General features: G+C 45.3%; 1 protein-coding gene across 1 annotated transcript in view; it reads left to right on the top strand.

Annotated features, from left to right (window-relative positions):
- The window catches only part of LOC139532061 (uncharacterized), a 49,110-nt gene extending 31,187 nt beyond the window's left edge, over positions 1-17,923 (top strand). The window contains exons 2-6 of the mRNA XM_071329185.1: positions 2,867-3,378; positions 6,308-6,482; positions 6,655-7,538; positions 7,724-11,949; positions 12,704-17,923. Of these exons, the coding sequence (XP_071185286.1) occupies positions 3,002-3,378; positions 6,308-6,482; positions 6,655-7,538; positions 7,724-11,949; positions 12,704-12,738 (5,697 nt within the window). The 5' untranslated portion in view covers positions 2,867-3,001 and the 3' untranslated portion in view covers positions 12,739-17,923. The remainder of the gene's footprint in view (positions 1-2,866; positions 3,379-6,307; positions 6,483-6,654; positions 7,539-7,723; positions 11,950-12,703) is intronic.
- Positions 17,924-24,064: the final 6,141 nt, after the last annotated feature.

The raw sequence follows: 24,064 nt of genomic DNA, 5'->3' as shown, positions 1-24,064 counted from the left end.
CAAGTGTCTCAAAGTATGAGTTCTGATTTAGGATCACGTCCCACATCCATATACAGTGGGGAGAACAAGTATTTGATACACTGCCGATTTTGCAGGTTTTCCTACTTACAAAGCATGTAGAGGTCTGTAATTTTGATCATAGGTACACTTCAACTGTGAGAGACGGAATCTAAAACAAAAATCCAGAAAATCACATTGTTTGATTTTCAAGTAATTCATTTGCATTTTATTGCATGACATAAGTATTTGATACATCAGAAAAGCAGAACTTAATATTTGGTACAGAAACCTTTGTTTGCAATTACATAGATCATACGTTTCCTGTAGTTCTTGACCAGGTTTGCACACACTGCAGCAGGGATTTTGGCCCACTCCTCCATACAGACCTTCTCCAGATCCTTCAGGTTTCGGGGCTGTCGCTGGGCAATACGGACTTTCAGCTCCCTGCGAAGATTTTCTATTGGGTTCATATCCACTCCAGGACCTTGAGATGCTTCTTACTCCTTAGTTGCCCTGGCTGTGTGTTTTGGGTCGTTGTCATGCTGGAAGACCCAGCCACGACCCATCTTCAATGCTCTTACTGAGGGAAGGAGGTTGTTGGCCAATATCTCGCGATACATGGCCCCCTCCCCTCAATATGGTGCAGTCGTCCTGTCCAGAAAAGCATCCCCAAAGAATGATGTTTCCACCTCCATGCTTCACAGTTGGGATGGTGTTCTTGGGGTTGTACTCATCCTTCTTCTTCCTCCAAACACGGCGAGTGGAGTTTAGACCAAAAAGCTCTATTTTTGTCTCATCAGACCATATGACCTTCTCCCATTCCTCCTCTGGATCATCCAGATGGTCATTGGCAAACTTCAGACGGGCCTGGACATGCGCTGGCTTGAGCAGGGGGACCTTGCGTGCGCTGCAGGGTTTTAATCCATGACGGCGTAGTGTGTTACTAATGGTTTTCTTTGAGACTGTGGTCCCAGCTCTCTTCAAGTCATTGACCAGGTCCTGCTGTGTAGTTCTGGGCTGATCCCTCACCTTCCTCATGATCATTGATGCCCCACGAGGTGAGATCTTGCATGGAGCCCCAAACCGAGGGTGATTGACCGTCATCTTGAACTTCTTCCATTTTCTAATAATTGCACCAACAGTTGTTGCCTTCTCACCAAGCTGCTTGCCTATTGTCCTGTAGCCCATCCCAGCCTTGTGCAGGTCTACAATTATATCCCTGATGTCCTTACACAGCTCTCTGGTCTTGGCCATTGTGGAGAGGTTGGAGTCTGTTTGATTGAGTGTGTGGACAGGTGTCTTTTATACAGGTAACGAGTTCAAACAGGTGCAGTTAATACAGGTAATGAGTGGAGAACAGGAGGGCTTCTTAAATAAAAACTAACAGGTCTGTGAGAGCCGGAATTCTTACTGGTTGGTAGGTGATCAAATACTTATGTCATGCAATAAAATGCTAATTAATTACTTAAAAATCATACAATGTGATTTTCTGGATTTTTGTTTTAGATTCCGTCTCTCACAGTTGAAGTGTACCTATGATAAAAAATTACAGACCTCTACATGCTTTGTAAGTAGGAAAACCTGCAAAATCGGCAGTCTATCAAATACTTGTTCTCCCCACTGTAATTATGATCTAAAACTATGCGGAGCCTGGTCTTCAAGATTTTGCAAAAGCTGCATACTGTAGGCCTAGGCTACATGTACATTTTTCAATGTGTAGTATGTTGTAATGTAGGAATACTTTATAAACATGTTTTAACTTACTCTACAGTAGTAGACTACTACAGGCTCTTCCTCCTATCTGTACTCATGGGGCTAATCCCAGAATGTGTTGGTATAAACTAGGCTAACTCTTGTTTGGGATAGAGTGACACGAAGACTGTCATTAATATCTGTCCAGTAGTACGCTGTTGTAAACATCACTTACAGAGATCAGTACAATACAGGCAGAGCGTAATCCACTCATATTACCCAGGCTTTCAGGCATATTCCGCATGATTCAGGAATACCCTCAGGGCTTTCTGGAGCTGCATGGCTGGCTAGCTGGGTGGGTAATTATTAAAGCTACGCCCCAGATTAGGATGTGGATAGAGGCCGAGACACACACACACACACACACACACACACACACACACACACACACACACACACACACACACACACACACACACACACACACACAGTCCTGGTGGTGCAAGCAAGCTGAAGCACGCAAGATGAGGGGAGCACCGCTAAGACTGTTACATCAAGAGCCACTGCAACGCTGACTACTCTCCCAATCCCCACTGCTGATTTACCAAACATGGGCTCGCCAACCAACCGCTGCCTCAGGTCTAAAGGGAACACTGTCCTTATTACTTCAGTTATTATTGCATAGTTATTACGTTATATTTATCACTAGCACCGTTATTACTATTATCATTAGTCATTAGTAATGATAATAATTATATTTTGGGTTGCTCTGACTAGTGTCGTCGATTTTCCTCTCCCACTGTCTGCATGTGGCGGGCTTAGTATCAGAGCTCTGTCTCGGACTGAGATGGAGAGAGTCCTGTTGTGGGGCAGAGAGGAGAGAAGGGAAAGGGAGGAAAGGAAGGATGGGGAGAAGAGAGGACAGAAAAATAATGGGGAGAGGGGACGGGAGTCCTGTTGTCGGGCAGAGAGGAGAGGAGTGGAGGGACGTGGAGAGGGAGGCAGACAAAGTGGTTGGTTCGTTCTCTCCCCTCTCTTCTCTCCTCGCCTCCGTCCAGTCAGGCAGTTCTCTGAAGAGAAGGACACGGAGACAGAGGGATAATTATTTTAATGGCACCTTCCCTTTCACTCTTTCTAACTCTCCCCCCTCTCTCTTTCTCTCCTGTTTTCCCAGTGATGGCCTCATCAGCTGCGCAGCTGTGCTCAGGCTCCTGTCGCTGCGTCTAGGAACCAGGTCTGAGTGACGCCCCCCTCTACCAGTCCCCTACAACCTCATCCCAAAAACAACACCAGCAAAACAAATGCGACCATGTACAGCGTGGATGACCTGCTCATCTCGCATGGATACAAACTGCCCCAAAAAACCTCTACCTCCCCTCCTGCTGCCTCCCCCACACCCCCGTCCTCTTACGATAACAAGCGTTACGGCGACCCGTCCTCCTGTCGCCAGGAGATCTTAGAGAGCCGGTCCGGTAGTGGTCATGGAACAGTGAACGGGTATGAGATACAGTCTGGGCCAGGGCTCTATGTGTATAGCAACAGCATCAGCACCAGCAGGCGGCCCCAGCCACCGGCCCCAACCAAAGGTGGGAGGGACAGGAATAGCCAACCACAGAGGAGGGAAGCCGACAGCGGTAACCAAGGTGACGCGCACTCCTTGGGCGATTCTCTCACGACAGATAGCGGGTGAGTCTGCTGCACAGAGCTTGTTTGGAACAAATAGATTCATGAAAAGGTAGACTCCGTCAGTCAAGAAGTTCTGCATTGGGAGGTTGCTCCCTTTCTCTCTTACTTCCCTTTCCCCACTCTCCCTCCCTCCCACACTCCCTTTTCCTCTCCTTCTAATAGACAGGGAGTTGGTGTAATTTCCTCCCCCCAACTCCCTACCTACCTACCTTTATAAAGCCAGTAAACAGGGAGTTTGGGTAATGCTTTTCTCCTCCCCTAACTCCCTCCCTCCTCTTCTCTATAAAGCCAGTAGATAGGGAGTTGGTAATGCTCCTCCCTCCTCCCTATTCCTATCCCTCTAGTAGACAGGGAGTTTGGCTAATGTTCCACTCTTCCCCCCAACTCCCTCCCTCCCTCTATAAAGCCAGTAGACAGGGAGTTGGGGTTATGCTCTTGCCTCCCTCCCTCCTCTTCTCTATAAAGCCAGTAGACAGGGAGTTGGGGTTATGCTCTTGCCTCCCTCCTCTTCTCTATAAAGCCAGTAGACAGGGAGTTGGGGCTATGCTCTTGCCTCCCTCCTCTTCTCTATAAAGCCAGTAGACAGGGAGTTGGGGTAATGCTCTTGCCTCCCTCCCTCCTCTTCTCTATAAAGCCAGTAGACAGGGAGTTGGGGTTATGCTCTTGCCTCCCTCCTCTTCTCTATAAAGCCAGTAGACAGGGAGTTGGGGTTATGCTCTAGCCTCCCTCCCTCCTCTTCTCTATAAAGCCAGTAGACAGGGAGTTGGGGTTATGCTCTTGCCTCCCTCCTCTTCACTATAAAGTCAGTAGACAGGAAGTTGGGGTTATGCTCTTGCCTCCCTCCTCTTCTCTATAAAGCCAGTAGACAGGGAGTTGGGGTTATGCTCTTGCCTCCCTCCCTCCTCTTCTCTATAAAGCCAGTAAACAGGAAGTTGGGGTAATGCTCTTGCCTCCCTCCCTCCTCTTCTCTATAAAGCCAGTAGACAGGGAGTTGGGGTTATGCTCTAGCCTCCCTCCCTCCTCTTCTTTATAAAGCCAGTAGACAGGGAGTTGGGGTAATGCTCTTGCTTCCCTCCCTCCTCTTCTCTCCAAAGCCAGTAGACAGGGAGTTGGGGTAATGCTCTTGCCTCCCTCCCTCCTCTTCTCTATAAAGCCAGTAGACAGGGAGTTGGGGTTATGCTCTTGCCTCCCTCCCTCCTCTTCTCTATAAAGCCAGTAGACAGGGAGTTGGGGTTATGCTCTTGCCTCCCTCCTCTTCTCTATAAAGCCAGTAGACAGGGAGTTGGGGTAATGCTCTTGCCTCCCTGCCTCCTCTTCTCTATAAAGCCAGTAGACAGGGAGTTGGGGTTATGCTCTTGCCTCCCTCCATCCTCTTCTCTATAAAGCCAGTAGACAGGAAGTTGGGGTTATGCTCTTGCCTCCCTCCCTCCTCTTCTCTATAAAGCCAGTAGACAGGGAGTTGGGGTTATGCTCTAGCCTCCCTCCCTCCTCTTCTCTATAAAGCCAGTAGACAGGGAGTTGGGGTAATGTGTTCTGGAGTCTTAATCTGCCACATGGGACAGTTGTGTTGTAAACAGACTTGAGCCGCTGCTACTGCTGATAGACCCCAGCACCACCGTCTGAGCATGCCCAGTTCTACAGACAGAATCAGCATCCCAAATGGCACCTTAAATCCCTATATAGTACATTACCTTTCACCAGGACGTAAAGGGGATCCATTGAGCTCTGTTCAAAATTAGTGCACTGTATAGGGAATGGGGTGCCATTTTGGACGCATCCAGACAGATAGGGATGTCTGCCCGTCGTATCGATAGCCTCACTCTTAGTCACCACACAGAGAACCTCCCTTATGCACACAGCATTTAAATATGTAGGCTATGCGAGGAAGAGATGCTGGCTACTATATTTAATTTAGTTCACGGGTTATGCAATGGAAACCTTTCCCGGGGAATGTCCCTGAGTGTTAAAATGTCGGATTTTTACAGAGACACTTTCTCTTTCATCTCTGCCTTTCTTCTTGTCAGCTCGAGTAGCCTAGTTGCAGTACCAGTCCTGTGTATTGTATAGCTCTGTAGATACAGGATGGTTAATAGCATACATCAGTCATAGAGATCCCATAGCTTCATTCATTCTATATGCCACTCAAGTATGTACTATTTGCTTATAGAACAGTCATTTGACCTGGAATACAATCCACGGATACGTTGATGATTTTAGGCAACATAATACAACCTGCATATCCCCTACCCTCGCCTCAAGTCCAAACAGTGCATTTGATTTGAAAATGTAAGATAATCAAATGTGCCTCTTTTTGAAATTGTTGTTGCTGGGGTGTTTTTAGCTTAGTTTTAGAATGTACATATGGAACATTCCTAATCTTTCCACTAGGAGGTGCAGATAATATCCGCTGATGATTGGCTAACTAGGCTATATATTATGGGATGCAGTGGAACTTACCTGATGGTCACGCCTGCCTGTACTGACATTACATGAAAAGGGCAGATCAGATCATGGATGGAAAATCAGCCTCCCTCAGTCCACATTCGTTGACATGTTCAGTGGGAATATCCAGAAACTGAGATTTTGAGCTTGCAGAGAGAGATGATGATGATTAAACGCAGTGTATTGTTCTGCAAATCGGATATGCTGTTATGAAGTCTTCAGATACAGTGCACCATCAGTAGCAGACTGACTTTAGTAGTCTAGTGGTGGCCTGTCTGTGGTGGTCTACCTCCCCCTAGTGGTAGAGGGGCTCAACGACAGACACGTCATTACATTCATCTACTGGAGAACTATTCCTGATGTGTCCTGTGTGTGTTCTATGGTCCGTGAGCGAACCATTGGTTCTAAGTTCTAATCCTGTGTCTGTTCTGTGTTCTAGGTTATACTGTGTGTTCTAGGTTCTGATACTGTGCGTTCTGTGTTCTAGGTTCTGTGAGGGGCCCAGAGGCGTGTACCATCACAGGGGCCCCAGAGACTTGTCCTACTGGAGGAGGAGGGGCCAGGACTTCAGCATTCTCCTGGACTACGCTGACTTCAGAGAGCCCCGAGGAGGTGTTACCTGTAGGAGGACAGAGGGGGTGCAGCAGCAGCAGAGACAGGAGGTGATTTGATTCTTTGATTTGATTGTTTAACAATTCAAAATGAAATAGTCCTCTATAGTATACCACCTTTGACCAGAGCCCATGGGTGCACTAAAAAGTAGTGCACTATATTGGGATTATGTTGCCATTTGGGAACGAGCCAAAGACCATCGTGGTTCTGTCCTCTGTCTAGGTGCCCCCAGAGGACTGCCAGCAGCGTGAGAAGCAGAGCCGGGCAGCCCAGTCCCAAGCTCAGGCCCAGGCCCGCTCCAGGCAGAGAGAGGCAGCACTGCAGCAGTGGAGGATGACCGCCGTGGACAGGAAGTGTCAGAGCCTGGGCACGGACGAGTGGCGGCCCGCCGTGGTGAGCTTCTCCTGCCAGCTTTCGGACAGCGAGGGCGAGAGGTGGTCGCAGGCTCAGGAGCAGTATCTGCAGCAGCGGCACCTCCGCACACCGGATGGTGCTATGGTTGTAATAGGTCCCAGGAACAAAGGGAAGTCCCAGTCTCTGCCCAAGATGCTGCAACCGGACAGCCTGCAGTACGTAGAAATGTCTGGGTCTATTGGGTCCGGGCCTGGGCAGGACGTGCACAGGAGGGTCAACGGCCACCCAGGGTTTCATTATGACCCTTACAGCATATATAACCACAACCAGGCCAGGGTAGGGGACAGCGACAGGTGGCCTGAGAATGACAACAGACCCTCCAGTCAGATGAGTATGACTAGCCAGGTCAGCCAGGTGAGTCAGGCTTCTCAAGTACCAAAGGTCAGGTACAGCCGTCCCCTGCGACCTCCGTCCTACGAGGTTCACCAGCAGACCCGGGGGAGCGCCGAAACGCTCTCAGGAGACCCAGAAGCAGCATCAACCCCCCAGCCCCAGGACAGGGACAGAACCCCCCTTCCTCACCCCAGTATAGGTGACCCCAGGCTGGACTATTATACACAGGATGGAGGGTCTGGCACGGAGCCTCCGGGGTATATCCCTCCCCCATCGTATCCCCCCAAGAGAGCTCCTCGACCTATGAGAGGAAGCCATGGAGGTCACAGAGGCTATGGAGAGGTCCCTGTCAACTACAGGTAACAAATTATGTAGCTTACCTACTCATGATTTTATATAGCTTTTTTTCATTTGCTATTGAAGCACTTTGACATTATGCTCTGTAATGAATAGCGCTATAGAGACACATTTGCTAAATGACCAAATGAATGTAAATGCGATGTACAATTTAGAAGTTAAATAAATGATCATGTGTTATTATCAGGTACCACCAGATGTACCAGCAGCAGCAGAAGCAGCAGATGCGTGGGACCCCAGACCCCTGGTTTGGTAGCAGACACACCGGTGGAGGAGGGTCCTGGCCGGAGCCTCACAGAGAGAGGAGTGCACCCCACAGAAAGCAGCACTACACTGGCTACAGTGAGCAGCAGCACCAGCCGGTCCTGGGTCCTGACATCCAGTACATCCCCTTCGACGACCCACGCCTCCGACATGTGTCCGGGGGAGGAAACTCGTCTCCATGCGACGGAGGCGACTCCACGACGGACGCTGACAAGATCCGCCACATCCGTAACTCCACGTCCTCCGAGCTTCCCGGTGTCACCGTGTCAGACCACTCGTCTGATGACAGTGCCTTTTTGTCGTCCGCTTCCACGGGGGCCCCGCCGCCACTTGCCAGCACGCCAGACCCGGCCAGTCCCATGCCGCTGAGGTCTCCTAGCGACTATGACAATAACAATAACAGGTGGCGGCAACAGCAACAGCACTGTGATTTGCACAAAGAGACTGGCTCACTAGATGACTTCCCAGCAGCAACTTCCCAAAACTGTAACAGGTATAATCCTAAACCAAACCAAGGTGGTCCCTCTGCCTTCCAGCCACCGGCTCCTGCTCCGCCAGTGTGTCACAGCTCCAGCTCAGATCAGGGCTTCTCGGAAACAACCATCACACAGGTGAAGAAGATAGTTCCAGGAGACTCAGGAGTAGACAACCTCAACAGGAACTCTAAGAGGAAGGCTCACAGTGAGACCATATTCTGCCTGGTGTCTGTCCCCATCCCCATCCACATGCAACAAACCAATAAAGACTCAATCTCAGCAGCAGACCAGAACAATAACGAGAATATGCCTGCCAGTCTGCCAAGTATTCTGCCAATCGTGAGCGTCATCGCCACAGTAGACAACCAAAACACTGTGGTCCAATCCAAATCAGAGAACAGCCAAAGCCTCTGTAGCAAGTCGTTATCAGACATGGGTCTCAAACCCCCCTCCCACACCAGCAGCTTCACCTCAATGAGAAGCACCAGGAAGGGTCCTCTGAGGAAGGAGATAGTAGACGCCTGGTCACTCCAGGCCAGTGCTGACAAGGAGCTGTGCTACGCCGGCTCCTGGCCCGGGGACCAGTACAGGAACCAAGAGACCCAGACCAGCTCACCCGTAGCAGTGAAGGGTCCTGGGGGTACTGGGGGGACAGGTCAGCTTCAGAGTTCCCCTGGAGGACAGGGTCAGGGAGGACAGGAGGGGCAGGAGACAGGCCACCCAGCCTCCGATACCACCATGGACAGCGGTGCAGGTACCGACTGCAGCTCCGGCTCGTACGGTGTGGACTATCCCATGAAGGGCCAGAAGAACCTCCACCCGTCCAGCAACAGCGCCTTCTCCTGTCTCAGTATCAGCCCGGCCCAGCCCCTGTCACTCCCGCCCCAGCCTCCACCCCCTGTGCCTGGGGAGTGGAGAAACCAACAGACCTCCACATCCAGGAAGACTGGTACTACCACCTCCAACACCACCAAACCCCCAGTCAGTGCCAACGCTAACATCCAGGGCCAGGTGGCGTTCGGCCAGTTCCTGCTGAAGCCGGTGAGCCGGCGGCCGTGGGACGCCATTGAGGAGCTGGAGAGTTTCAACAAGGCTGCAGGCGTAGATGTAGACCAGGTCCAGAAGAAAATGAAGGTCCAGCCCAGGAGACCCAGTGTCGACCAGTGTATAGACGACCTGGACGAGGTCTATAGGACCATCATGGAGCTGAGCGGGGAAGACACGCAACAACAACAACAACAACAACATCAGCACATAGCCCCTCCACATCTGGACCCTGAGAGGGAGACAGTTAGCCTTCCAGACCAGCGCCTGAATAACAAACCCAACAACAACATCCCTACCATCATGCCAAGGCTAGACAGCTGGGGCCCTGGCTCTACCATTGACCACGACTACAGGGAGGTGAGGAGTGCTTTCTCCAGGCCCCAGCCCCAGAGCAGAACTAGCATCCTCAGACTGAAGAGAGAGGACATGGTTCCCACTGCCACCCTAACAGAGTCCACTGGCTTCAAAGATTACAACTCCCACAATGACCCCAGGGTAACCTATGACTCCAGACTGACTTACAGGCAGGAGCAGGACATTTCCGTCGCCAAGGAGTCTCTACTGAGGGACGTGGGGCTCACCGTCTCCACTGAGGTCCCTGGAGGCACCGTAGAGCGGGGCCAGCATTGTGGCCGCCCATTCACACTGATCACACCATTAGACCACAATGAACTATGTCCGAATGTACAGCTATCAAGGGAGAACCGAGACGGATACTTTTTTGCCAAGAACAACCAGGTTGAGGTTGTGCACATCAGTGATGGCAATAATAAGGAAGAGCTTGGCTCCACTAAAGTAGTGGAGGGGGGGAGGAAGGTAAAGAAGGATAACGTGCCCATCGTGCCACCCAGATTTAGGGGGCATGAGCCCAATCTGAACATCCGCAGGGCCCGGAGTGAGAACAGCAGGTCGCCCAGAGGTGAAGGGTCGCAGGGGACACCACACATCGGCAGATTGACTAGGGAGGCAGCGCTTGCATTTGAGGATGACGACTACAGATACAGCGTCAGCTCCGATCCTCTGAGTTGGCGTAACGAGGCTACGTTGGCAGATATACACCTGGAGACCCTGTTGATCAAGGAGAAGGCAAACACCATGCCCACAGAGGACCTGAGTAATCTATATGAGGTGAAGTGTGCCAAGGGGATCCCTGAGAACGAGACAATGGAGCAGAGAGCAGCCAGGATATTGGGGATAGACGTAGCCCCGGATTCACTGCGGGGGATGGTCCAGGTGAGAGAGGAGGAGCAGAGAGAGGAGGAGGAGTCACTGCCAGGGGTTGAGGAGGAGCAGAGAGAGGAGGTGTCACTGCAGGGGGTTGTAGAGGAGAGAGAGGAGGACAGGCAGGAGTACAGAGAGGATGAGGGAAAAACTGTCATAGGTGAAACACAGGAGCGCAGAGACAACACAGAGACTGAGATAGAGACCCAGGAACTCAGTCCAGAAGGAGCACATGCTGTGGAATCACTAGGCGGGGTCGAACAGAAAGCAGAGGAGCACAGAGACAACCCAGAGAATGAAACTCTAATAGGAGAAACACTGAAGCACAGTCCAGACGAAGACAGAGATACAAAGCATGTGAGAAGAGGGTACGAGCAAGTGATGAAGGTACGGGTATCCGTGGTTACCTTGGAAGAGGAGACGATAGAACAAGAGGAGGAGACAAGAGGAGGACCCAGTAAGGATGACAGCTTATCAGTATGTAAGGACAAACATGATGGAGGAGACAGAGAGAGATTATGCCACCCCTCCATGATGCTGGACCTGCCAGAGTTTCCCCCTAGCAGCCTCCCCTTGTCTCTGCCTGTGACCCCAGACGAGGAGCTGGCCCTTAGCTTGCTGAGTGTGGGTGGAGGAGGGGAGAGGAAGGGGCACGTTGGTGGTGCCTCCCCCAGGCTCTCATCCTCGATGTCGCCAGGCTGCACAAAGGGTATGGTCCACTTGGATGAGGTGTTCTCAGTCTCCTGCGTGCTTATCAGGAGTTTAGACTCAGGAGAGCCAGCGCAGGAGACAGAGACAGAGGTAGTGGGAGTAGTACAGGTAGAGGCTGAGCAGGACAAAGATGAGGGGATGAGCCAGGGAGAGAGAGAAGAGATGGAAGAGGAAGAGTTGAGGATAGAGTCAGAGCCGGAGCCGGAGGGGAAAGAGATAGACAGGGCAGACAAGCGAGAAGATGAGAGGATAGTGTCGGGAGAGGAGAAAGAACTGGAGGAGGAGTTGAAAATAGAGGAGAAAGAGCAAGAGTTGACAATCGAGGTGGGGAAAGAGCTAAAGGTGAGAATGGAGGAGGAGAAAAGACGGAGTCAGGAGGAAGAGGAAAGAGAAGTGCAGGAGGGGGAGAAAGAACCAGAGGAGGAGGAGAAAACAGAGAGGCAAGTGGAGGAGGAAGAGAAAGAGCCAGAGGTGGAAAGAGAGGAGGAGAGGAGTGAAAAGTCAGATAAAAAACAGCAACAGGAGGTTCGGCCAGAGCCGGTGTCCAGGTCAGTGAAACCTCCTCTCCTCCCCAAGCCTGTCCCCATGCCTCGCAGCGGCACGGTGGCCAAAAGAGAGATCACCTTTCCCCTGAGCTTCAGTGTCTCTTCCTGTGGCTCCTCTACAACCCTAGAGGAGGACGAGCTGCTCTCAGGTAGGAACATGGACACACACACACAAGCCTTTAACAATAATACATGTAACTGTTACATATTTATATAGGACTTTTCATACACTGGGGGAAAATAATCACAAAATCTACAATATACACATGTATGTTTAGTACTTTGTATACTTCATCTTTGTGTAAAACTCTTTATCTCCTGTTTTATTTAAAGCTTCATTTGATCATGTTTATCACAAGAGGGAGCTATCATCCTAGCGTAACATGAAGGATCAGGATGGAATTTAGAAAAAAAATTGATATACATACTACTGGAAAATGCACTAAGAACATTGTCAGATTAACAAGTAGGGATGCAAACTCTGCTCTTGTTGGGTCTGTGACATTTTGACCCAAATGGACAATTTAGGTGTTTTTATAGAGGGGGGGGGTAAACCACTCCAGAACCTAGCAGTTATCCCAGCTGTACGATAGAGCTTTTCATGGGGTTGGTTTAGCGGGTGTGGATGGAAGAAGGGAGGGAAGGACAAGCCAAGCCATTGTGTGAGCTGGGAATCCACAGACACTGGGACTTACTGAAACATTGTTTTAGAGATAAGATGGATTTCCCTAGTCTGGTCCCAGATCTGTTTGTGCTCGGCCAGTTTGGCATGATAACGAGTGACCAAGAATTGGCTTGATCGCACAGACAGACTGGCAGTAAGGATTTCCCTCATTACTGTATATGGAATATCATCATGAATGTCTGACTGGATTGTGATTGATGTCATTTGTTTCTCCTCAGACTCCTATGATCCTAGTCGAGTGGAGAGAGTGTAACCTCTGACCTCTACGAATACCTTCGACATCTGGGGGGAATCGGCTTTGATCACCGCTCCGTCCGTCCGCCCATCCGTCCGTCAACTTTCCAGTCAATGCCTTGGTTAATGCCTATATAGTTATTTTGAACAGAGCTCTATGGGGACTGGTTAAAAGTACTGCACTATATAGGGAATAAGGACGAAACTTAATCTCACTCAATGACCCCCCCCCCCCCCCCAACCACTGTGCCCCCTTTTCACCAATACAAGCATTGTTAAAGCAACAGCAACAGTCCATAATATGCCTGCCTGACTCTGACCTGGTGCTCCAATGGCCTCCCGACTGCCAAACAAGACAATTACTGGGACCCATCTGTCCTCTGGCCTTCATCCTTCTACTCACACTCCACATCCTCCTCTTCACCATCTTCCTCTCTTTCCAGACGCTTCCAGTCATGAGCCAACCACTGTTGCTTAACGGGGTGATTCTCCTACCCTGTCCTGTCTGGTATTTTGTTTTTGTGTTGTTTTTTTGCATCCCAAATGGCAGCCTATTACCTTTATAGTGTACTACTTTTGACTAGGGTCCCGGTCAAATGTAGTACACTGTATAGGGAATAGGGTGCCATTTGGAATGCGGCTTTGGTTTTCTTGGAATTACATGTCTGCCATCGACTGTCTCCCAATACAACAGCACTGTGGTTCCTATGAATGTAAAGAAGTGCTTATGCTTTTCAATCACAAACAAATACTTTAAGACGAAACCACAATAAGACAACAGTCTCGTGTTACAATCAGTGTTACCTACGTACACCAAATGTAAATAATAATTGAGGCTTAAGGTTTTGTTCCAACAGACTTTTGTGATGTTTGTTGCTGAAAAACTGTATATTTTCTTACCTGTGTTGGAACTTACACTGAGTATACAAAACATTAAGAACAATTGCACTTTCCATGACATAGACTGACCAGGTGAATCCAGGTGAAGGTTATGATCCCTTATTGATGGCACTTGTTAAATCCACTTCAATTAGAGTAGATGAAGGGGAGGAGAATGGTTAAAGAAGGATGTTTAAGCCTTGAGACAATTGAGACATGGAATGTATACCATTCAGAAGGTGAATGGGCAAGACAAAACATTTAAGTGCCTTTGAACGGGGGTATGGCAGTATGTGCCAGGCGCACCAGTTTGCGTCAAGAACTGCAACACTGCTGGGTTTTTCACACGCAACAGTTTCCCATGTGTGTCAAGAACAATTCACCACCCAGTGGAGATCCAGCCAACTTGACACAACTGTGGGAAGCATTGGAGTCAACATGGGCCAGCATCCCTTTGGAACACTTTCAACACCTTATATAGTCCATGCCCCGACGAATTGAGTCTGTTCTGAGGGCAAAAGGGGGTGCAACTCAATATTAGGAAGGTGTTCCTAATGCTTGGTATACTCTGTGTATATGTCAAAGAAGAATCTGATTTTGAAGCTATACTCTTGAGATGTAATTACCAATTGATACATCTCTCCTGTTCTCTACACTTGTGTGTTTGTGGCTTGGCTGTGAGGCCTGAGAATGTACTTATATGTCAGGCTGGATCAGATTGAGAATAGCCTGGTCCCAGACTTGTTTTTGCCAACTCCTATATGGAAATTGCCGTGACCGTTGGCGTGACAGCAAAACAGATCTGGGGCCAGGGTAAATGTTTACAGTTGAAGTCGGAAGTTTACATACACCTTAGCCAAATGCATTTAAACTCAGTTTTTCACAATTCCTGATATTTAATCCGAGTAAGAATTCCCTGTTTTAGGTCAGTTAGGATCACCACTTTATTTTAAGAATGTGAAATGTCAAAATAATAGTAGAGATAATGATTTATTTCAGCTTTTATTTCTTTCATCACATTCCCAGTGGGTCAGAAGTTTACATACACTCAATTAGTATTTGGTAGCATTGCCTTTAAATTGTTGAACTTGGGTCAAACGTTTCAGGTAGCCTTCCACAAGCTTCCCACAATTAGTTGGGTGAATTTTGGCCCATTCCTCCTCACAGCTGGTGTAACTGAGTCAGGTTTGTAGAGGGTCAGGGGTTTGTGATGGCCACTCCAATACCTTGACTTTGTTGTCCTTAAGCCATCTTGCCACAACTTTGGAAGTATGCTTGGGGTCATTGTCCATTTGGAAGACCTATTTGCGACCAAGCTGTAACATCATGACCTTCCTGTCTTGAGATGTTGCTTCAATATATCCATATAATTTTCCTGCCTCATGATGCCATATATTTTGTGAAGTGCACCAGACCCTCCTGCAGAAAAGCACCCCCACAACATGATGCTGCCACCCCCGTGCTTCACAGTTGGGATGGTGTTCTTCGGCTTGCAAGCCTCCCCTTTTTCCTCCAAACGTAACAATGGTCATTATGGCCAAACAGTTCTATTTTTGTTTCATCAGACCAGAGGACATTTCTCCAAAAAGTATGATATTTGTCCCCATGTGCAGTTGCAAACCGTAGTCTGGCTTTTTTATGGCAGTTTTGGAGCAGTGGCTTCTTCTTTGCTGAGCAGCCTTTCAGGTTATGTCGATTATAAGACTTGTTTTACTGTGGATATAGATAGTTTTGTACCTGTTTCCTCCAGCATCTTCACAAGGTCCTTTACTGTTGTTCTGGGATTGATTTGCACTTTTCGCACCAAAGTACGTTCATCTCTAGGAGACAGAACGCGTCTCCTTCCTGAGCGATATGACGGCTGCGTGGTCCCATGGTGTTTATACTTGCGTACTATTGTTTGTACAGATGAACGTGGTGCCTTCAGGTGTTTGGAAATTTCTCCCAAGGATGAACCAGATTTGTGGAGGTCTCCAATTATTTTTCTGAGGTCCTGGCTGATTTCTTTTGATTTTTCCATCATGTCACATAAGGAGGCACTGAGTTTGAAGGTAGCCCTTGAAATACATCCACAGGTACACCTCCAATTGACTCAAATGATGTCAATTAGCCTATCAGAAGCTTCTAAAGCCATGACATCATTTTCGGCAATTTTCCAAGCTGTTTAAAGGCACAGTCAACATTGTGTATGTACACTTATGACACACTGGAATTGTAATACAGTAAATTCTAAGCGAAATAATTTGTAAAAATTGTTGGAAAAATGACTTGTCATGCACAAAGTAGATGTCCTAACCAACTTGCCAAAACTATAGTTTGTTAACAAGAAATTTGTGGAGTGGTTGAAAAATGAGTTTTAATGACTCCAACCTAAGTGTATGTAAACTTCTAACTTCAACTGTATATAACACTGTGGTGTTTGTCACTCAGAGCAATACTGTTGTTGCACAGGGCTTCTCTTGGGGCTGCTTTGGGTGAGCAGCCGAGAGCCTGTGTATTAAAGGCCCAATCCCAGAACGACCCTTAGATGCACTACGGTCTAGGGGTCCATTTGGGATGGGGCCTAAGAAATTGATCTCATTACACATCCATGTGTTAAATCTGTACCATTTGGTACTAAGAGTACCAGGGGTTGCACTGCTTAGTAATGTTATTGGTCACCTGTCTTGCTGGTGGTTTTGCATTGGTGGTATCCCTCAGGGGTGAATGTGAGGACCGTTACATTATATTTACAGTGCCACACCCCCAACATGACTGTGCCAAAGTGTGTCAAGACTGTGTCAGGGTGCGTCTAAACTGTGTCAGGGTGGTGTGACAGGTTAGAGTTTGTTTTTTCAGCATCAGCAATCGTAGCAGCATTTCATTTCACAAATGTATTTATGTTTGTTAATCACACCTCATACTGTACAAAATAAAAAAGTATATTTTAAATATATTTTCAAATGTTAAAGGTTTATAATTAACCTTGCAATTTCATTTGCTCACATAAGTCAATGTGAATATATATTTTTTTGTAACTAATGAATTTGGTGTTGCAATGAATGATAGACAGACGTAACATCTCAGTGTGCCTTGTACACATTTCTGTTTCTGTGGAAAAAGTCAATATTAGTGCACTATTTAGGATATAGGGTACCATTTGGGATGTACCCAATGTTTATTTGTGTTCAACACGTACAATTTATCTACTGTAACTAAGCTAATTTCTTCATTTCAACTGGACATGTTGTAATTCATTGTTAATTGTATATGGATAAGACCATTTTTAGGTATTTTGGAAATCAAAAATATATATTTTTGAAATAACTTTTCTGATATAAACTGTAAAACGTAAATTCATGAACCTGATAAATGTAAGCGTTGAACATATCCAACGCCTTGTAAGCTGGCAAAGAATTCTTCACTTTTGAATTTACTTCTAATTGTTATACACCTTGATGTTTTTGTTAAAATAACTGACTTGCATATTACATAAGCCTAAATGCAAGTCAACCAGTACTGGTTGAAAGATCTAGTTCTGAACCAAAACAGTTTTCTGTGTATAAAGACTTAACATTAAAAAAAACATTTTTGTCTGCTTGCTACAAACATACTGCTATTTTCTTTACCCCTTGTTTGAAGTTACATGGTATGGATGAATGTTACTTGATCTGGTTCAAGACATGCATAAGCAGGAAGTCAGTTTGAGCTTAAGTTTGTGATACTGGAGTCCTGATATCAAGCACAGGATAATGTTGATACCCTAGAATTAGAATGATTCTAATTCTAAGAATTATTTTACTTCAAATTTATTCTAGTTCTATGGTTTACACTACCAACACTCTGTCCTTCCCTGTAACTCTAGGCTAGGTTCCAGGTGGACTATAGTTATGTGGACATTGTAATAGACATTTTGTACTGCAAGGTATTTATAGCATAGACTATTGTTGCACATCTTGCTGTGATATTTTCTAATTTCATACCGTCTTTACATCTTTTTTTGTAGACGCATACAGGCATCCATTTTTTTGTTTGTTCTTGCATGTGATGCGTCAGATGTTATGGAGAGAAAGGTATTTGCATATAATTGCATTTGGTACTATAGTATACCTGATAAGCAGCCGTTACATATTTCATATAATGCATATTTTATTTTCAAATTTTTACGGCAAGTATTTAAAATGAAAGCAAGGTATTGTTTTTATTATTCTAAAAAGGGATCTCTGTGTTTAAAGGCACATGTTTGTCTGTATTCATGGTATGATCGTTAAAAATGAGCATACATACAGTCATAGTGTGCTTCTGTTGTATAACATTGCAGATTATTAAATAAACTTTGCACGTAAGCTATGCCTCTGTTTTGTATTAACACTTCTGGGCCTCGCTAGCCCCTTACTACGCCAATGAGCAGCCATTTTGACTGTAACATTTTAACAGTATAATAAATAGATTTAATATATGCTATCGGGAAAATTATCTTTTGGTTGTGTTAATGAAGGTATTGGGTAACATTAGAATACGAAAAAAATATATATTTCAAAGAACACAATAGCATTTTCATTAGTTTATATTACTGTGGGTGATCTGCTGCAAGGTTATTCTTGGAAAATGTGATATTTTGAAATAGAGCTCATATCTTACAGTAAGTGTACAGTACAGTTACAGTACAGTAAGTGTTTTGAAAACCTCCAAATCTGCTCTTTCTGATACTATAGAAATCCAAATATCTTACCTGCAAGTGACTCTGCAGGAGGATTTGAAAAAGTAGCGTTTTGGCATTTAGTCTAGAACAGAAGGCAGTCAAAATGAAGGCCTTGGCACTTCTAGTGCTAATATCACTGGAGAAATATGTATATGTACAGTCTATTTGGTTTCAGTACAAAGAGACAGTCAGTGAATCCTACAGATGTATTCATGATGAATTCAAGATACATTTTTATCTGTTTTATCTCAAATATTCTAAACTACACTATTCTGGCAGTGCAAACTAGGGGAGACGGGGCAATTGTATTTTACTCTATTGCTCAGAGACCACTTTTACTAGACCAGTCATTGTTTTATGTAAGTAACTTACATCTGTCTCCTAACCATTTATATGTCTGACATTTGGATCACAATACTGATTTTAATCCAAAAAGTCTGGACATTACATTTGCCCCTGTATGTGCCAGGGACAATTGTAAATGTAGCTGAGGTCAAAGGTAACAACTAAAAAAGAAACCGATACATTCACTTAACTTCAGAAGCATTCATGTTTATGAATGATCATATTATCAAAGACATATGGAATGGTTTTAGCCTAAAATATAATTATTTTTATGTATGTAACAAACATTTACAGTAACAGCCCTGTTTTTGCATGGTCATTTGGTTCCTCTCAAAACATCTGAATAGTCTGATGGTGACCAAATTATATTAGTTTACAAGTTATTTAGCACTCCACAGGAACCCACGGCTATTTAAAGTTCGTTTTTGTATAATTCATGTAGAATACATAAAATCCTAAAGTTGAAATAAAATACAAATCATAACTTGGCTGCTTGGCTCAGGGTCATTTTAACAACGCGTTACAATTGCCCCCAACCCACCAGCCATGACAAAACCTAATATGCCTAGCAAGTAACAGCAATAGTGACATGTCAATCATTTCAATGTTTAGCCAACATATAGTGATGAAAATGACTTGGACAGTATAATAAAAGTACAGCAGGTGAAAATAGTGAGATATTTGGCTGACACATTTCAAGCAAGGAGAGAACCTAAAGAACCTACCCTACACCGCACATGGTTCCTTGAAGGTAGGCCGTGATTGAATCTGTCCATGGTGCTGGACAAGGTATATAACTGGTCTAGTAGCTCTGCATGGTGCTGTACTTCAGCTATAGAAGAACAACAGGTCTATTCAAACAGGGTCAGCGACGTAGGCCTGCCTGTACTCTACCATTTTAGAACCCATAAGTACTTTTTGACAAGGGCCCAAAGTAGTAGTGCACATTAGGTAATAGGGTGCCATTTGGGATGCGCACATGATCAAAGCTAGCCTCGTTGGCATATGAACAGCATTTGAACGTCCAAATATAACAATGATGTTTGTTATTTCCTCTTGTTCAGGCATTCTCATGTGGTGTCCTTCCCTCCCTGGGATTGACTCATCTTACCATGAACGGATTGTCCTGTCTTCAAAAGGTTAACAAATAATGAACTGTTGTGTATCTTCCATTCATGTTGACGTACCAATTCTTACCATATTCTATCTATAGTGTCAGCTTTACAGTGTGACTTCATAAAAACCAAGCTAGTTACAGGATAGTAAAGTTGTCATGTTATGGGGCAATAGGATGAGTAAACTGAGTGCAGTGTGCGTTCACACAGACAAATGGAAATCAATAGAGGCTTAATGGAAAACCAGTAGTACATCTGGTACTTCATTGAGTAATCCCATATACCAGGAAATATATATATGAAGAGTTTCATTCCAAAACGCCATATATAAACACTCAAACTGGACTGTTTTATCTCCATCTCTTCTTGCCCTTTGTGCTGTTGTCTGTGCCCAATAATGTTTGTACGATGTTTTGTGCTGCTACCATGTTGTGCTGCTGCCGTGTTATGTTGCTACCATGTTGTTGTCAGGTTGTGTTGCTACCATGCTGTGTTTTCATGTGTTGCTGCCATGCTATGTCTCTCTTTATGTAGTGTTGTGGTGTCTCTCTTGTTGTGATGTGTGTTTTGTCCTATATATATATATATATAATTATAATTATTTATTTATTTTATCCCAGCCCCCGTCCCTGCAAGAATCCTTTTGGTAGGCCGTCATTGTAAATAAGAATTTGTTCTTAACTGACTTGCCTAGTTAAATAAAGGTTCAATAAAATATACATTTTCAGAAATGTTGGTAAATTTGCTTTTATTGTTTAAAGAATTTATGAAAGTGATTAGTGTGTTTTTGTTCACTACCTAATCATGGCATGTTCAATGACAGACATATTTATTTAAAATATATCACTTGATGGTTTCATTTCAGAGAGACAAAACAAGCATTTAGCTACACCCGCAATAACATCTGCTAAATACACTATATGCACAAAGGAATGTGGACACCTCTTCAAATTTGTGGATTTGGCTATTTCAGCCATACAGGATGCTGACAGGTGTATCAATTCGAGCACACAGCCATGCAATCTCCATAGACAAACATCGGCAATATAATGGCCTTACTGAATAGCTCAGTGACTTTCAACGTGGCAACATCATAGGATGCCACCTTTCCAACAAGTCAGTTCGTAAGATTTCTGCCCTGCTAGAGTTGTCCCGGTCAACTGTAAGTGCTGTTATTGTGAAATGGAAACATCTAGGAGCAACAACGAGAAGTAGTAGGCCACACAAACTCGCGGAACGGGACCGCCGAGTGCTGAAGCACGTAGCGTGTAAAAATCGTATGTCCTCGGATGCAACACTCACTACAGAGTTCCAAACTGCCTCTAGAAGCAACGTCAGCACAATAACTGTTCGTTGGGAGCTTCATGAAATGGGGTTCCATTGCCGAGCAGTTGCACACAAGCCTAAAATCACCAGGCACAATGCCATGGGTCGGCTGGAGTGGTGTAAAGCTCGCCGCCATTGGACTCTTGAGCAGTGGAAGTGCGTTGTCTGGAATGATGAATCAAGCTTTACCATCTGGCAGTCCGACAAACAAATCTGGGTTTGGCAGATGACAGGAGAAGACTACCAGCCCCAATGCATAGTGCCAACTGTAAAGTTTGGTGGAGGAAGAATAATGGTCTGGGGCTCTTTTTCATGGTTCGGGCGAGATCGGTGTGTGGAAGAACTTGACTGCCCTGCACAGAGCCCTGACCTCAACAACATCAAACATCTTTGGGATTAATTGGAACGGCAACTACGAGCTGGCCTAATCGCCCAACATCAGTTTCTGACGATGTTAATGCTCTTGTGGCTGAATGGAAGTCCCTGCAGCAATGTTCCAACATCTAGTGGAAAGCCTTCTGAGAAGAGTGGAAGCTGTTATAGCAGCAAAGTGGGGGCAACTCCATATTAATGGCCATGATTTTGGAATGAGATGTTCAATGAGCAGATGTCCACCTACTTTTGGTCATATAGTGTATGTGAACAATAACATTTCATTTGGTATTTTGGTATTTTATTAGGATCCCCATTAGCTGTTGCAAAAGCAGCAGCTACTCTTCCTGGGGTCCACACAAAGCATGAAACATAATACAGAATTACATAACACAGAACATCATTAGACAAGAACAGCTCAAGGACAGAACTACATACATGTTTAAAAAGGCACACGTAGCCTACATATAAATGCAAACTATCTAGGTCAAATAGGGGAGAGGCGTTGCGCCAAGAGATGTTGCTTTATCTGTTTTTTGAAACAAGGTTTGCTGTTTATTTGAGCAATATGAGATGGAAGGAAGTTCCATGCAATAAAGGCTCTATATAATACTGTACGTTTTCTTGAATTTGTTCTGGATTTGAGGACTATGAAAAGACCCCTGGTGGCATGCCTGGTGGGATAAGTGTCTGTGTCAGAGTTGTGTGTAAGTTGACTATGCAAACAATTTGGGATTTTCAACACATTAATGTTCCTTATAAAAAGAAGAAGTGATGCAGTCCGTCTCTCCTCAACTCTTAGCCAAGAGAGACTGGCATGTATAGTATTTATATCAGCCCTCTGATATAATTAAGAGCAAAACGTGTCGCTCTGTTCTGGGCCAGCTGCAGCTTAACTAGGTTTTTCCTTGCAGCATTGGACCACACGACTGGTCAAAAATCATGATTAGACAAAACTAGAGCCTGCAGAACTTGCTTTTTGGAGTGTAGTGTCAAAAAAGCAGAGCATCTCTTTATTACGACTAGACTTCTCCCCATCTTTGCAACCATTGAATCTATATGTTTTGACCATGACAGATTACAATCTAAGGTACAATCTAAGGTAACGCCAAGTAATTTAGTCTCCTCAACTTGTTCAACAGCCACACCATTCATTACCAGATTTAGCTGAGGTCTAGCACTTAAGGAATGATTTGTACCAGATGCTCTTAGTTTTAGAGATGTTCAGGACCAGTTTATTACTGGCCACCCATTCCAAAACAGACTGCAACTCTTTGTTAAAGGTTTCAGTGACTTCATAAGCTGTGGTTGCTGATGCGTATATGGTTGCATCATCAGCATACATGGACACACATGCTTTGTTTAATGCCAGTGGCAGATCGTTGGTAAAAATAGAAAAGATTAGAGGGCCTTTGATTTGAATAATACTTTTTTGGCAAAATGCTATATTTCTGCCTCACCATTAGATAAGTAAGTAATACTGATAGGTTTTATACGGTCAAATGTAACAAATAACTACATTTATGACGTCAATATACAGTGCATTCGGAAAGTATTCAAACCCTTTCACTTTTTCCATATTTTGTTACGTTATAGCCTTATTCTAAAATTGATGAAATGTTTTTTTTAGTTCACCTTATTTAACCAGGTAGGCTAGTTGAGAACAAGTTCTCATTTACAACTGCAACCTGGCCAAGAATAAAGCAAAGCAGTTTGACACATACAACAACACAGAGTTACACATGGAATAAACAAACATACAGTCAATAATACAGTAGAAAAAAGTCTATATACAGTGTGTGCAAATGAGGTAAGATAAGGGAGGTAAGGCAATAAATAGGCCATGGTGGCGAAGTAATCACAATATACCAATTAAACACTGGAGTGATTAATGACCAGAAGATGAATGTGCAAGTAGAGATACTGGGGTGCAAAGGAGCAAGATAAATACAGTATGGGGATGAGGTAGTTGGATGGGCTATTTACAGATGAGCTATGTACAGGTGCAGTGCTGCTCTGACAGCTGGTCCTTTAAGCTAGTGAGGGAGATATGAGTCTCCAGCTTCATTGATTTTTGCAGTTCGTTCCAGTCATTGGCAGCAGAGAACTGGAAGGAAAGGCGACCAAAGGAGGAATTGGCTTTGGGGGTGACTAGTGAGATATACCTGCTGGAGCGCGTGCTACGGTGGGTGCTGCTCTGGTGACCAGTGAGCTGAGATAAGGCAGGGCTTTACCTAGCAGAGACTTGTAGATGACCTGGAACCAGTGGGTTTGGCGGCGAGTATGAAGCGAGGGCCAGCCAACGAGAACGTACAGGTCGCTATGGTGGGTATTATATGGAGCTTTGGTGACAAAACGGATGGCACTGTGATAGACTGCATCCAATTTGTTGAGTAGAGTGTTGGAGGCTATTTTGTAAATGACATCGCCAAAGTCGAGGATCGGTAGGATGGTCAGTTTTACGAGGGTATGTTTGGCAGCATGAGTGAAGGATGCTTTGTTGCGAAATAGGAAGCCGATTCTAGATTTAATTTTGGATTGGAGATGCTTAATATGAGTCTGGAAGGAGAGTTTACAGTCTAACCAGACACCTAGGTATTTGTAGTTGTCCACATATTCTAAGTCAG

The sequence above is a fragment of the Salvelinus alpinus genome, chromosome 10, assembly GCF_045679555.1.
Source record: "Salvelinus alpinus chromosome 10, SLU_Salpinus.1, whole genome shotgun sequence".
Taxonomy (NCBI): domain Eukaryota; kingdom Metazoa; phylum Chordata; class Actinopteri; order Salmoniformes; family Salmonidae; genus Salvelinus; species Salvelinus alpinus.
The sequence above is the reverse complement of the archived record's forward strand: the minus strand, read 5'-3'. Positions and strand labels throughout refer to the sequence as shown.